The 12,690-nt window shown below is 38.6% G+C and overlaps 1 protein-coding gene and 1 long non-coding RNA gene across 11 annotated transcripts in view; both read left to right on the plus strand.

Annotated features, from left to right (window-relative positions):
- The window catches only part of LOC109111517, a 75,619-nt gene extending 63,245 nt beyond the window's left edge, over positions 1 to 12,374 (plus strand). For 3 of the 10 annotated variants that reach the window (XM_042754184.1, XM_042754182.1, XM_042754183.1), the window contains 9 exons: positions 5,564 to 5,632; positions 6,262 to 6,336; positions 6,480 to 6,554; positions 6,718 to 6,789; positions 6,879 to 6,932; positions 7,028 to 7,099; positions 7,695 to 7,800; positions 8,071 to 8,141; positions 8,229 to 10,211. In XM_042754184.1, the coding sequence (XP_042610118.1) occupies positions 5,564 to 5,632; positions 6,262 to 6,336; positions 6,480 to 6,554; positions 6,718 to 6,789; positions 6,879 to 6,932; positions 7,028 to 7,099; positions 7,695 to 7,800; positions 8,071 to 8,141; positions 8,229 to 9,278 (1,644 nt within the window). In that variant the 3' untranslated portion in view covers positions 9,279 to 10,211. Of the gene's footprint in view, positions 1 to 3,643; positions 3,807 to 4,027; positions 4,223 to 5,563; positions 5,633 to 6,261; positions 6,337 to 6,479; positions 6,555 to 6,717; positions 6,790 to 6,878; positions 6,933 to 7,027; positions 7,100 to 7,694; positions 7,801 to 8,070; positions 8,142 to 8,228; positions 10,212 to 10,610; positions 10,710 to 11,238; positions 11,284 to 11,377 lie in introns of those variants that run through there. The other 7 variants (XR_006159290.1, XM_042754190.1, XM_042754187.1 and 4 more) reach the window with 7 other exon arrangements.
- LOC122143632 lies at positions 1,920 to 3,373 on the plus strand. The gene is made up of 3 exons (XR_006159291.1): positions 1,920 to 2,127; positions 2,439 to 2,549; positions 3,242 to 3,373. It is a non-coding gene; the product is annotated as an uncharacterized LOC122143632 (long non-coding RNA).
- Positions 12,375 to 12,690: the final 316 nt, after the last annotated feature.

Raw genomic sequence — 12,690 nt, forward strand, 5'->3', positions numbered from 1 at the left:
TAGTTCTTTATCTGTTTGATTTTGTTTTTAATTTTTTTATTTTTTTCTATCAGGCACGCCACAAACCTTCACTATCTATGAACAAAGATGTGGGACATTTTTTAATACTTCACGAACCTGTGTCTGTACATTGATTGGGTCAGAGTTTCCCCCTTGCTCTGACACCTGCACTATCAGCTAAGCTCAGGGGTGGCGTAGTAATTGTTCATTTGGGGGGGGGGCGCGGGGGGTGTTGGGTCCCCATGTATGACTACTTGGTACAACTACTTCAAATTGACGCTTTTGCAGCATTTTTGCCAGAATCATTTACAAATCCTGCATTCAGAAGACTAACTGGCGCTGTAATGGGTCCATTCTGTGGGTCTTATGTTCTTTTTTCAAAATAAAGAAATACCAGACATGACGAGGGTGCAGGGGGTGGGATTTGGTCACCATGTATGCTACTGGTAAAACTAACTCAAGAACGCTTGTCAATCATTTTTGCCAGAATCTTTAACTCTACATTCGAAGACAACGCTGCCTGTATGAGTCACATTCTTGTGGGTCGTTTGTCTTTTTTTCAAAATCAAAGAAATACAGACTGACGGAGGGTGTGGGGGCGAGTAGCTCGCCACAGGGCCAATTGCGGATGTAATCCAACAGTGCCTTTTGGAGTGGTGTTTTAAAATGTTTTGAGAAAACTTCTTAAGTGCAACAGGGAACCCGTCCCGGACAGTAACCAGGGGTCTGAGCCGATTTTCTGCATTGCTCTCATTGCTAGTACTTCATCCTCCTCTTGCGGAAAAGGTATTCGAGCTCTTTTCTCATTGCATTTGTTAATTGTGGTATGGGTAAGGGTGCAAAGAAAACTTTCCTAAAAACATGGACCTATCGTGGGGGGTTTCTGACTTGTAAGACCAGAGTAGTACTTTAAAGTGTTTAGTAATCTACAGGGTCCGTGATCAATGCCTCGATGGACCTTTTTTTTAATCCTTAGAAATTGAAATTTTGAGCTGACTTTGTTCCTTTTAACTGAAGTGCAAGAAGTTACTGTCTTGTCACCATGTGTTAAAAAAATGGCATGTGTGGGGGGGGGGCACGTGTAGGATACCTGAGAGCAAAACTTTTCAGCCTGATGGGATGATAAATTAAATCAGATTGGGGGTATGGAGTCTCTTTTTATAATTCCGGATCTGGAGAAGCTGCATAAGCTAATCAACAGAGTTATCTCAACAGATAATTCTTCTCGCTTCTCCTTCTTTGTCTACATTTACACAAGCTGCGTATGAAATGGCTTGACCCCGGCATAGGCTTGTAAAAGATTACCAAAATGATGGGAAGGTGCGGGTCTCAGGACTGGTATTTATCTCCAAAAATTATATCTAATTGATTTTTGTAAAGTATCACAGAAAGCCTCTTATCAGAAGAGCAGGTAAAGAATTAAATTTCCCAACTTCGAGAACCCACCATCTTATCCTGAAACTGAAGAGAAAGTAAAAGTGGAGCATGATCAGATCTATACACCAATGCTGGCATAAGAACAGCCTTTTACTTTAGACCACAATTTCTTTTGTCTATGGAAAAAAAGTTAGGTCAATTACGGGGTAGTAATTGTGGTGAACTTGAGAGAAAAAAAAGGAGTAGTGTTCGATGCTGTGGGATATAAAAACATTGCCATAAAGCTCGCTGCCCACAAGTCGGTCACACAGCGGATTGGCGCATAATTGCCCTTTTGGCGGGGTGGGTCAGGTTAGTAAATGAACGATGTGTAGAGAAGGTTTCAGAGATCAATTACAATCACATTCCCATAATAAGATAGTGTGAGTTTAAAGGTCAGGGAGGGGTAAAGAAAAATATTTTCTGGATTTACAATTTTCATCACTCATAAGTTGGTGCCTATACCATGTCCTAATATACCACAAAACTCGGAAATTTTACTATACACTGTGTATCCTCTGAGCTCGAGAGTGCGCCCCTGTAGCCCGGACCCGGTACTACACGTGCGTCATCGAAAATTTGCATATTTTACACTTGTGTAAGTTTGGAGGCCGCTGATTGGCTAGATTGGCACCGGTGGGCGGGAAATCGCGAAAACAAAATGGCGCCGGTGGGCGGGGCTACATTCTGCCGCTATGTAGCTTTGTACAAGTGAGTTAATGCAATTTGTTAATTATTTAAACATTATTTGCTTTAATTTATCGATTGTATATGATTATATAAATGCACAGTGATCATGCAATTAAACGTATTCCTTAAATATCATATTATAAAGTATGAATGTGACTTCAAAGCTGTAATCAGTCAGTTTAATATCAGTAAATTAATGTAATGCTATTAATGTAACGTTTAACCTAACCGTAAAGTTAACACCAATGCTTATATCATAGATGGTTATTTAAATGCATATTATTATTATTATTATTATTATTATAAATCCCGTTTACACGTGCTCTAATCAGCGAGTCGTGGGTGACGTTTTGTAACTTCCTGTTTGGACCTGACGGAATCTCTGCACCTGAAGCGAAGACATCAGTGGTGTGAACCTGTTGGAGACAACTCTTATATGAAAGGTAAGTTATACTGCTGTTAAACCGTTTCAATGAGAGTTTGTGGCTCAGTTTTGATTGTTGTTGAGTTTTTTGTGGGATCTTTAGTATGAAGCTAGCGCGTGATGCTAATGGCGCTAGCGTATTTACACTAAGTGTCAGTCTATTAACAGTAACGTCGGACGAAAATCAGCAATGCTTGTCAGTTTTTAACTTATTTTCGTTCACAGTGTAACTGTAAATGTAATAGAACAGTCTAGCCATCATAATAATGTGTTGTCATGACTACAGTCTGTGAAGGGGAGGGGCTTCCACTCAGTACAGTATCCTGACGTGCCAGCTCTGTTAAATATGATTACTGTTCGGCTTGGTTTTAAGGAGATTAATAAACACAGAGATGTGCTCTTATCGTTTCCCAATACTTGCTGTATATAATAAGTAAAGTCACCTTTATTTGTGTAGTGCTTTGTAGAATAGATATTGTGTCAAAGCACTTTTACAAAGATAGCCAGGCAAAATAGTATATTCAGCATATGTTCAGTATACATCATGTTCAACATATATTCTGTCCCAGTAGAACTGTCATTTATTAAGTTTTAAGTTGAAAACAAACAAACTTAATATTGTCAAATGGAATCCAATAATAATAATAATATTAATAATATTATTATTAATAATAATAATTATTATTATTATTATTATTATTATTATTAAAGCAGACACATCAGATGATGGCTGAAGGTAAAAGGCAGAGGAGAAGGCTGAAGCCAGTGGAGGAGGCCATACAGTTTTCACTTCAACAGAAAGACAAGAATGGGCTCGAGGGCAGATTCATCAGTGATTTTAAAGGTGAGTTAAATGATTTGATTGAGCCAAGTTAAAGGTATAGTTCACACAAAAGTGAAGATTTTGTCATCGTTTAGTCACCCTCAAGTTGTCTCAAACCTGTATAAGTATCTTTCTTCTGTTGGGCAAAAGAAGATATTACTAACCATTAAATGATGACAGAGTTTTCTTTTTGCCTGAACTATGCCTTAAAGGGACTTGTGTAATAAAGCTGTCTCAGGTGGATGATGTGTTGTTCTCTGTGATGTTTTCCCTCTCTGTTGTTGTTTAGGGGAGGGGTGTGTTCAGCTGTACTGACTTTGATAAAGGAGATTTCCTGCTCGAATACAGAGGAGACCTCATAAGTAAAGAAGAATGTGAGCGGAGGCAAAGAATATATCACGATGCACTTAAAGTTTTCATGTTTGAGTTTCGCTACAATGGAAAACTCCTCTGGTATGTAAAAGTGTTTGATGTACATGTTTATTGATAATTAAATTACATGATTCAAAATGTGGCAGTGGACATGTCAGTGGTTAGAGTGCATATTTTGCTATAATTATCAATCATGTGTTATCAAAGCTTGGTGATGAGTGTTAAATGATTGGTGATCACAAAGAATATGATATCTGCTGGTCCTAAGTTTTCACTGCTGATATTGTCTGTCATTTGTTTAGTGTCGATGCAGCCCGAGATGACGGTTCTCTTGGGCGGCTTGTAAACGATGACCATATTAACCCAAACAGCAGGATGAAGACGATACGTGTGGATGGAAAACCTCACTTATGCTTATTTGCCAGAAGGAGCATCTGTCCTGGTGAAGAGATCACATACGATTATGGTGATTCTGAGTGTGGCCATGGCGATGCACGGTATTGAAACCTCTACACTGTCAATTCTGATTTACTGGACTATAGTAGGAAAGCTGGGCGTTCATTATATATCTAAACGATAGTTTGTATCAAGTTAATGATTAGTGACTGTCCTACAATCTGGTTCTGTATTACATTACATGCATGTATATTCCAGGATGTCAGGTTGTGTGTATGTTTACACCTGTGTTACGAGGACCCAGTTTTATGAGGACCATCATAGGAACAGGGTCTTGGTGTCACATTGTGTGTATGACATACGAGGACCCAGTTTTTGAGGAGCCATCAAGAACAGGGTCTTGAACCGTATGCGTGTTACGAGGACCCAGTTCTATGAGGACCATCATAAGAACATGGTCTTGATGTCACTGTATACACCTGTCTTGTCAGTGACCACTACGGCTCTGTCTACATTGTGTAAAAGTTTTAAATACGAGGACCCGCTCCATGGTTGTGTCACATTGGTGATGTTTACACCTGTTTAGCATGTTTTACATGAGGACCATCACATGGGAATGTCACAGATGTTTGTTTACACTGTGTTACGAGGACCCATGTTTATGAGGACCATCATAGGAACAGGGTCTTGATGTCACATTGTGTGTATGTTTACACCTGTGTTACGAGGACCCAGTTCTATGAGAGACCATCATAAGAATGGTCTTGGTGTCACATTTGTGTTTATGTTTACACCTGTGTTACCCAGTTTTATGAGGACCATCATAAGAACATGGTCTTTCCAGGATGTCTGTTTACACCTGTGTTACGAGGACCCAGTTCTATGAGGACCATCATAAGAACATGGTCTTGATGTCACATTGTGTGTATGTTTACACCTGTGTTACGAGGACCCAGTTCTATGAGGACCATCATAGGAACAGGGTCTTGATGTCACATTGTGTGTATGTTTACACCTGTGTTACGAGGACCCTGTTCTATGAGGACCATCATAAGAACATGTTCCTGATGTCTGATTGAAGAATCTCAGTATGTCGTTTGTTTGACAAAAGCCTGGTATTTCAAGACCCTAGTTAACACCATGACATTGGGCTGCGTGGATGTGAAATATTAGGCTTAATATGGATCATTCACATCTCATTGTGGCCATATATGATATTGAAAACTTATAATTGTTATCTTTAGATAAAGTATATTGTAATAGAAGTTGGTAAACTCGGTCCCCTTGTTTGAAATGGACTTTCAGGCAGTATACTACTGTATTCTGCAGTTTTATCATATTTGTGTTATATTATTTTATTTTATTTTTGTAATTTTTTTATTTAAATAACATTCTCCAAGATTGCATATTATTTATTTTATTTATTCACAATTTATTTTCAGATGATAACTGAGAAGAATCAGTGTTTAAAGAACCTAAAGAACTCTGAACAAGGCTCAGCAGCTATAAAGGTATCCAAGAAGTTCTTGTAGTAATTGTTTTAGTCCTTAAAGAGTAGAACAGATTACATTGTCTCTTAGAAACAGATGTGAACATTGTTTGCTGCATTATTGTGGGTGTTAAAAGTGAGTCTTGGTTACATGCTGTATAAGTATGTAACGCAGACACTGTGTCTCAAATCACCACCGTTTCTCTCATACACAGAGATGCTTGAACTAAGGGTGCTGTCCACATTTGTCTAGTTACCAATGTCCCGGTAATAACAAGGATACAAATAGACCAGACTTTTTTCAAACTAACAACACACTGAGACTCTTCAGTCAAGTCAAGACCACGTTCTTATGATGGTTCTCATAAAACAGGGTCCTCGTAACACATGTGTAAACATACACGCAACCTGACGTACTGGAATGAACACGCATGTAATGTAATACATAAAAAGTCATGAACATTATCTTGGGTAACACTTGAAAATTGAAATACTGATTTGAAATGTTGTAATCTTACTTGTAAATTACATTGATAAAATATAAGCAAGATTATAAAATTATTTAATATATGTATGTTTTAAATCAGTATTTCATCCACACATTTATTGTCTCAATCTATGTTGCAAATGTCTAATTTTGTTATTTTCTAGACTCTTAGTGTGATTGATCCGTCCACTCTTGAAGTCAACACTCTGTCCCAGTCAGAAGACACAGAAGGAGAGAAGGTATGGTTTTATTCTTATTTATTTGTTTTTATAATTGTATTGTTTTTATCATTTTTGATTTTATATCTGTTTTAAATCAGTATTTTATGCACACATTTATTGTCTCAATCAATGTTGCAAATGTCTAATTTTATATTTTCTAGACTCTTAGTGTGATTGAACCGTCCACTCTTGAAGTCAACACTCTGTCCCAGTCAGAAGACACCGAAGGAGAGAAGGTATTGTTATTGATTGATTTTTTTTTTTACTTTATTATTATTATATTTTTGTGGCATCATACCTGAATTTGTTCTGGCCTTATCTGCCGCCTTTTGCTTGGGTATCTCATTTATAACATAATTATTTTATTTTTTATTTTATTTTTTGATTTCATGTTTTCAGCTGACAGTTGTCAGTGATCAGTCAGTGTTAATGGACTCCACTATCTGTACAGCCTCTGAAGGACAGGAAAAGGTAATTCATTATACATTTGTACAGTCCCTGAATCCTTTGTCTGCAGTAGAATGTTTATTTATTTGTTATTTCCGTTTCCTTAATTTCAGGTGACTCTGAAGAAGGACCGGTTACTATTGGATGATCAGGACTGTGTTGAGAAGGTAATAAAATGTGCATTGCATAATTTTAGGAAATGTTAGATTGATGTTGTAAGAAATCATCTCTACATGAGCCTTGCTTTTTCCATTGTTTTCAGATGTCACCTGTCAAAGAGCATGTGTTAAATGAGGAGCAGAGCTTTTGTGCCCCTGCTGAAGGAGTTAAGGAGGTATTCACATGTTTCAGATGAACTGTTATTTCAGTGCAACAGTGAATGCTCTGAAGTCCATCTCTGCATGGGCTGTGATATACTTAGGAGAAAAAAGCTGTTACCAAAAGTATTTAACTAATGACCTGTTTTCACTTTCAGTAATATTAGTCTATGTCTGAACCAGGGCTGCCCAGACTCGGTCTTGGAGGGCCAGTGTCCCGTAGAGTTTAGCTCCAGCTTGCCTCAACACACCTGCCTGGAAGTTTCAGTATGTCTAGTAAGACCTTGGTTAGCTGCTTCAGGTGTGTCTAATTGGGGTTGGAGCTAAACTCTGCAGGACACCGGCCCTCCAGGACAGAGTCTGGACACCCCTGGTCTAAATACAGATTTGTAGTAATATATTGACCAGTACCTTTTAAGGTCTGTAACGTAAATGTTCTTTAATGATTGTAAGTGATCTTATTAACTAAATGACCACAACTTCCCTGTCACTAAAAATACATTAAGTGATTATTGAAAGACAGTGTAGCTCGTAATGAAGGATCACATGTATGTTTTAGGATCTTTCTTTTTTGCTGTAATTTCACATTCACTGATGTTTTTTTCTTCACAGGTCTGCATACATGTTGTGTTCACTTCAGCAATATCGAGCATGGATAAATGTGCTGAATGTGTGGGACCTGTAGCAGCACTCAGGTGGATTGGCCTGAGATGTAAATGTTAGTATGATGTCTTGTACTATATGCAGCATGACATGTCTATTTTTATCATTTTAGTATCACTAATTTATGTTATGAAGTCAGCTCAAAATTGTATAACTGTTGAAGTTGGTGATCAGTAGGAGATATCGGACCATTGCTTATGCACAGATATGTAATATCATTAATAATAATAGGGGTGTAATATTGTTTTCACCTTATTCTACATTGAGGCATAGAATCTGGTGTTAGCAGTTGAACATGTCCTGACATATGACATTTCTCTCATAGTGTGCTCCAGTTTTTGGCACAAGTCCTGCTATTTGAAGCTTCATGAATGGAATGGAAAACAGTCATCGTGGGTAAGAAAGTATTTGATTCGATACCTTTGTTCCTTATTTTTATGAGTTATCGGTGCTGTGAATTAATCATAAATATCTTGACAATAGGAAGTAAGTTCAGAGGAAGACGAGCTGTCAGATGAGGAGTACATATCTCAGTCAGAGTCAGACAATCAGTCAGACAGTTCAGATGAGTTGACAACAAGACCAGCACGTTACGATCAAGCTAAACTCCTCTTAGATATACAGGAAGCTGCATCCTCTAAGTTTAGTGAGCCTCTGAGATCAGATGTAACTGCCCTGAATGTGTCTAAGGGCAAAGGAAAAGGAGTCTTAAAGGCCATGGAAGCAGCAAGTGTGTATGATGAGTCTGATTTACTGTGTCATGAGGAGCAGTTGACTGATGTTGAGACAGACAGTGAATCAGACCGTTTTGGTGAACGTCACCTTCCCAGAAAGCAAGGCTCAGTGGTACGCAGGTCAACAGATGTGGTTATGTCTTCACCCCAATCACACAATAGAAAGGACAATAGTGAGAAGCTTTTGAATGCAAAAAGCACAGTAACGTTGAGAGAGGAAGAGAGGGAAAGCAGCGTGGCTGAAGATGATCAGTGTGTGCAGTCAGCAAAAATTTCCTGTACAGCAAATAGTAAGAATTATTGTTACATCTGTGGGAAACCTCAGTCCAAGTTAGCGCGCCATTTGAAAACTCATATGGGTGAAGTTGAAGTTGTGCAGGCTTTGTCACTCCCGGTTCACTCGAAAGAACGTAAAGCAATGCTGCAAAAGCTCAGGAACAAGGGCAACTTTCAGCATAACACAGACGTTTTACAGTGTGGAGAGGGGGCTCTTAAAATAAAACGAGCACCAAAGAGAAAGTGTGATTCAAAGCAGTTTGTGCATTGCATGTACTGCAAAGGGATGTTTGTACGGAGAGATCTGTGGCGTCATTTGAGAAGATGTTCCTCAAAACCAGCATCTGACAGTGAAAAGCAAGGGAGGAGGAGAGTTTTGGGCCTGGCGTCTATGGCAGAGTCTTCATTCAGTCAGCACATATCTCAAGGAGTTTGGAAACTCTTAGGTGTGATGAAGCAGGATGACATTTCCGCTGTTGTCAAAAATGACGAGTATTCTTCAGCTTGCACAGTCGTTCTTTAACAAACATGGACATGACCCTACCAAATTTGAGTACATACGACAAAAACTCCGTGAAGTTGGAAGATTGTTGCTGACTTTGCGTAGAGAGTTTTCTGTGTACAGTCTTGAAGAAGCTCTGAAACCTGCCAGTTTTCATAAACTCATTCGAGCGGTTCAGATGGTGTCTGGCTATGATGATGAGAGCCACTGCTACCAAAGCCCAAGCCTTGCGCTGAAACTGGGGCATTCGTTGAATAAGATTTGCGAAATCATTCACTGCCGAGCACTGATGTCTGAAGACAAGGAATTGATCTCATCAACAGAAACCTTTAAAAAGCTCTACTCCTCGAAGTGGTCTGAGATGATCTCACACACTGCTTTGGTCACACTGAATGAAGCCAAATTTAACAAGCCATCAACACTTCCCTTCACTCAGGATGTCCAGTCCCTTCATCGGCTCCTTGAGAAGACTGCACATACGGCTTTTCAGAAACTACAAGAGACGGCATCTCCTCAAAGCTATGCAGAACTGGCCAAAGCAACACTCGCCAGAATCATTGTTTTCAACCGCAGACGTGCAGGAGAGGTCTCTAAAATGCCGCTGAAGGGCTTCAATGAAAGGGACGGCACTTCTCTCCATGATGATGTAGCGATGGGCCTGAGCAAGTTTGAGCAGAAGCTCTGCAGCCATTTCAGTCGAGTTGAGATCAGGGGGAAGAGGGGAAGAAAGGTTGCGGTTCTTCTCTCTCCTGATATGGTCGATGCCCTGAAGCTGCTGGTCAGCAGGAGAAGTGAATGTGGAGTGCTGGACTCTAATACTTTCTTGTTTGCTCGGCCAAACTGCCAGAGTCACTACAGAGGCCAGGACTCTCTGAGGGTCTATGCAAGTGAATGTGGAGCTCAAAATCCAGAATTTCTCCGATCCACTCATCTGCGCAAGCACGTGGCTACGCTCTCACATCCTTAACCTGAAAAACAATGAGTTAGATCAGGTTGCCGATTTCTTAGGGCATGACATCCGTGTCCACCGCGACTATTACAGGCTGCCAGAAGCCACTACTCAGCTTGCTAAAATATCAAAGCTTCTGTTAGCCATGGAAAAGGGCTGCCTTCCTAATCTTCAAGGCAAATCACTTGATGACATTGAGATTGAAGGTACGTCCATCCTAGCATGGGTAGCACAGCGGGTCTTTTACACTCACAGGGAGGTTTAAGGAAACTCATCTCTGAAATATGTCTTGTTCACTGTAGGATGTAGTGTCATTTGGCATGGTTTATAAATGGTGTGTGATTGTGTTATTTGACTTCTGAATGCAGATGTTTTTCATGTTCTGAGTTTTATTTTTCATTGAGATGAGATCAATATGACGGATTCTGATGACAGTGATCCTGAAGAAAGTGATTCTGATGATGATGCTTTTGCTGGAGCTGCGGGAGACTCCAGTAATGCTGGTATGTGTCAGCTAAGTGCTTTTTCAAAATAATCAAAGTCAAAAATTATATTGGGTAACGCTTTATTTTAGGGTCTCTTAACTAGTTGCTTATTAGCATGCATATTATTAGTAGTAGTAATTAAGCACTTATTAATGTCTTATTCTACATCCCTAATCCTACCAATACCTAAATCTAACAACTACCTTATTAACTATTAATAAACAGCAAATTAGGAATTTATTGAGGGAAAAGTTGTAGTTAATAGTGAATAAGTGTTCCCTATTCTAAAGTGTTACCTTATATTGTATTAGTCCAGCATTTCTAACAGAATATTTCTAAAATTAGGGATGCACCAGTTTTGTATTAGTATCTGGCTATACCAATAGGTTGATACTTATTATCATGTTGAGGTGAAAACTGATAAATGACGGTTTAAAAAAATAAACGTTTAACAGGCCAATTCCTTTAGAATATATATATTTTTAATGTATCTTCTGTTTGAGTTACTTCTGAGTTTCCTGATTGTTATATGACTGATTTTCTGCAGGTGTTCAGAAGATGCCCATTGAGAGCACCACTGAAGTTCCTGAAGGTACCAGAGGTTTAAATTGCAATAGCACCATCAATGTAAGTACATGAGCTCTCATAGAGTTAGAACTCACTAAAGTATGTATTCTTCTGTACAGAGAGTGAGAGTGAGGCAGAAACTGAAAACCCACGGAGAGGGCAGAAAGTGTCCTGGTCAAATGCTGAAGTTACAGCTGTAATGAAACATTTTAAGGGCCATATAGCTAAAGGAAAACTGGCCACAATGACTGAATGCCAGCAGTGTAAGACTGCTGAGGATCCTGTTTTGGTGAGACGCAGTGCACAGAACATACGGGATTTTGTAAGAAATCGAGGAATTAGCTTAAAAAGGAAAACCCAAAGCAAGTGATGTTACAGTACATCCTGTGTCTCTTTTGATGCCATTCTATTATAATTAGCACTTTGGTTGTTGGTTTTGTTATTTCCCATAGTGCAAAACTGTTATGACTGCAGTTCATACTAATATCTCACTGTAGAAAATAAGTTCAACTGTTAGTTTGACAAAATTCTGTCAATCTCTCGTTGTTGATTTTTGGATGGCCTGTCCCTTAAAGGAGTATTTCACTTCCAGAATGAAAATTCTGTCATCATTTACTCACCCTTCACTTGTTCCAAACCTGTAAGAGATTCTTTCTTCTGTTGAACACAAAAGAAGATATGTCAGCATCTGAACAGTTGATGGGCACCGTTGACTTCCATAGTATTTTTTTTTCTACTATAGAAATTGATGATGATGCACATCAACTGTTCAGATTTTTAAAAAATATCTTCTTTTGTGTTCAACAGAAGAAAGAAACTCTTACAGTTTTGAAACAAGTGGGGGGTGAGTAAATGATGACAGGATTTTTATTCTGGAAGTGATCTATTCCTTTAAAGATAAATCAATCTCTCTACACATCTGCAGCATTTATTGCGTGCTCAGAGAGTTTATCTCATGTTTACTGTCCGTTAGTGAGGTACTTACAACGTGAGGCATGCCTTTTGATTTTTTTTTTTTTTTAAGTTGGTGAATTTCACTTAATTATTTTTAATTTGTTTGTTTTGTTTTGTGTGGCATTCCTTTTTTATAGAAAGATTACCCATTTTATTAATTTATTTTTTTAAGTTGGTGGATTTCACTTTTAAGTTTTTTTTTTTTTTTATTTGTTTTTATATCACAAATTTAAGTTGTTATTAAAGTACTTTACCCATTTTATTATTTTATTGTGTTTAAGATCCGGTACTCTTTAACCACCTCAGTCTTGGTAATGCAGCATAGTGACACGTTTGTGTGTTGTGTTTTTGTTGTTTTTGAGTTGTGGTACTTTTTTGTGTTGTGTGTGTTGGTAATGCAGCATAGTGACACGTTCCAGTAAATCACATTTGTCCCTATAATGTTGGACGATGTGCAGTTGTGTGTTGTGTTTAAGAT

This window comes from Cyprinus carpio, unplaced genomic scaffold, assembly GCF_018340385.1.
Source record: "Cyprinus carpio isolate SPL01 unplaced genomic scaffold, ASM1834038v1 S000006473, whole genome shotgun sequence".
NCBI lineage: Eukaryota > Metazoa > Chordata > Actinopteri > Cypriniformes > Cyprinidae > Cyprinus > Cyprinus carpio.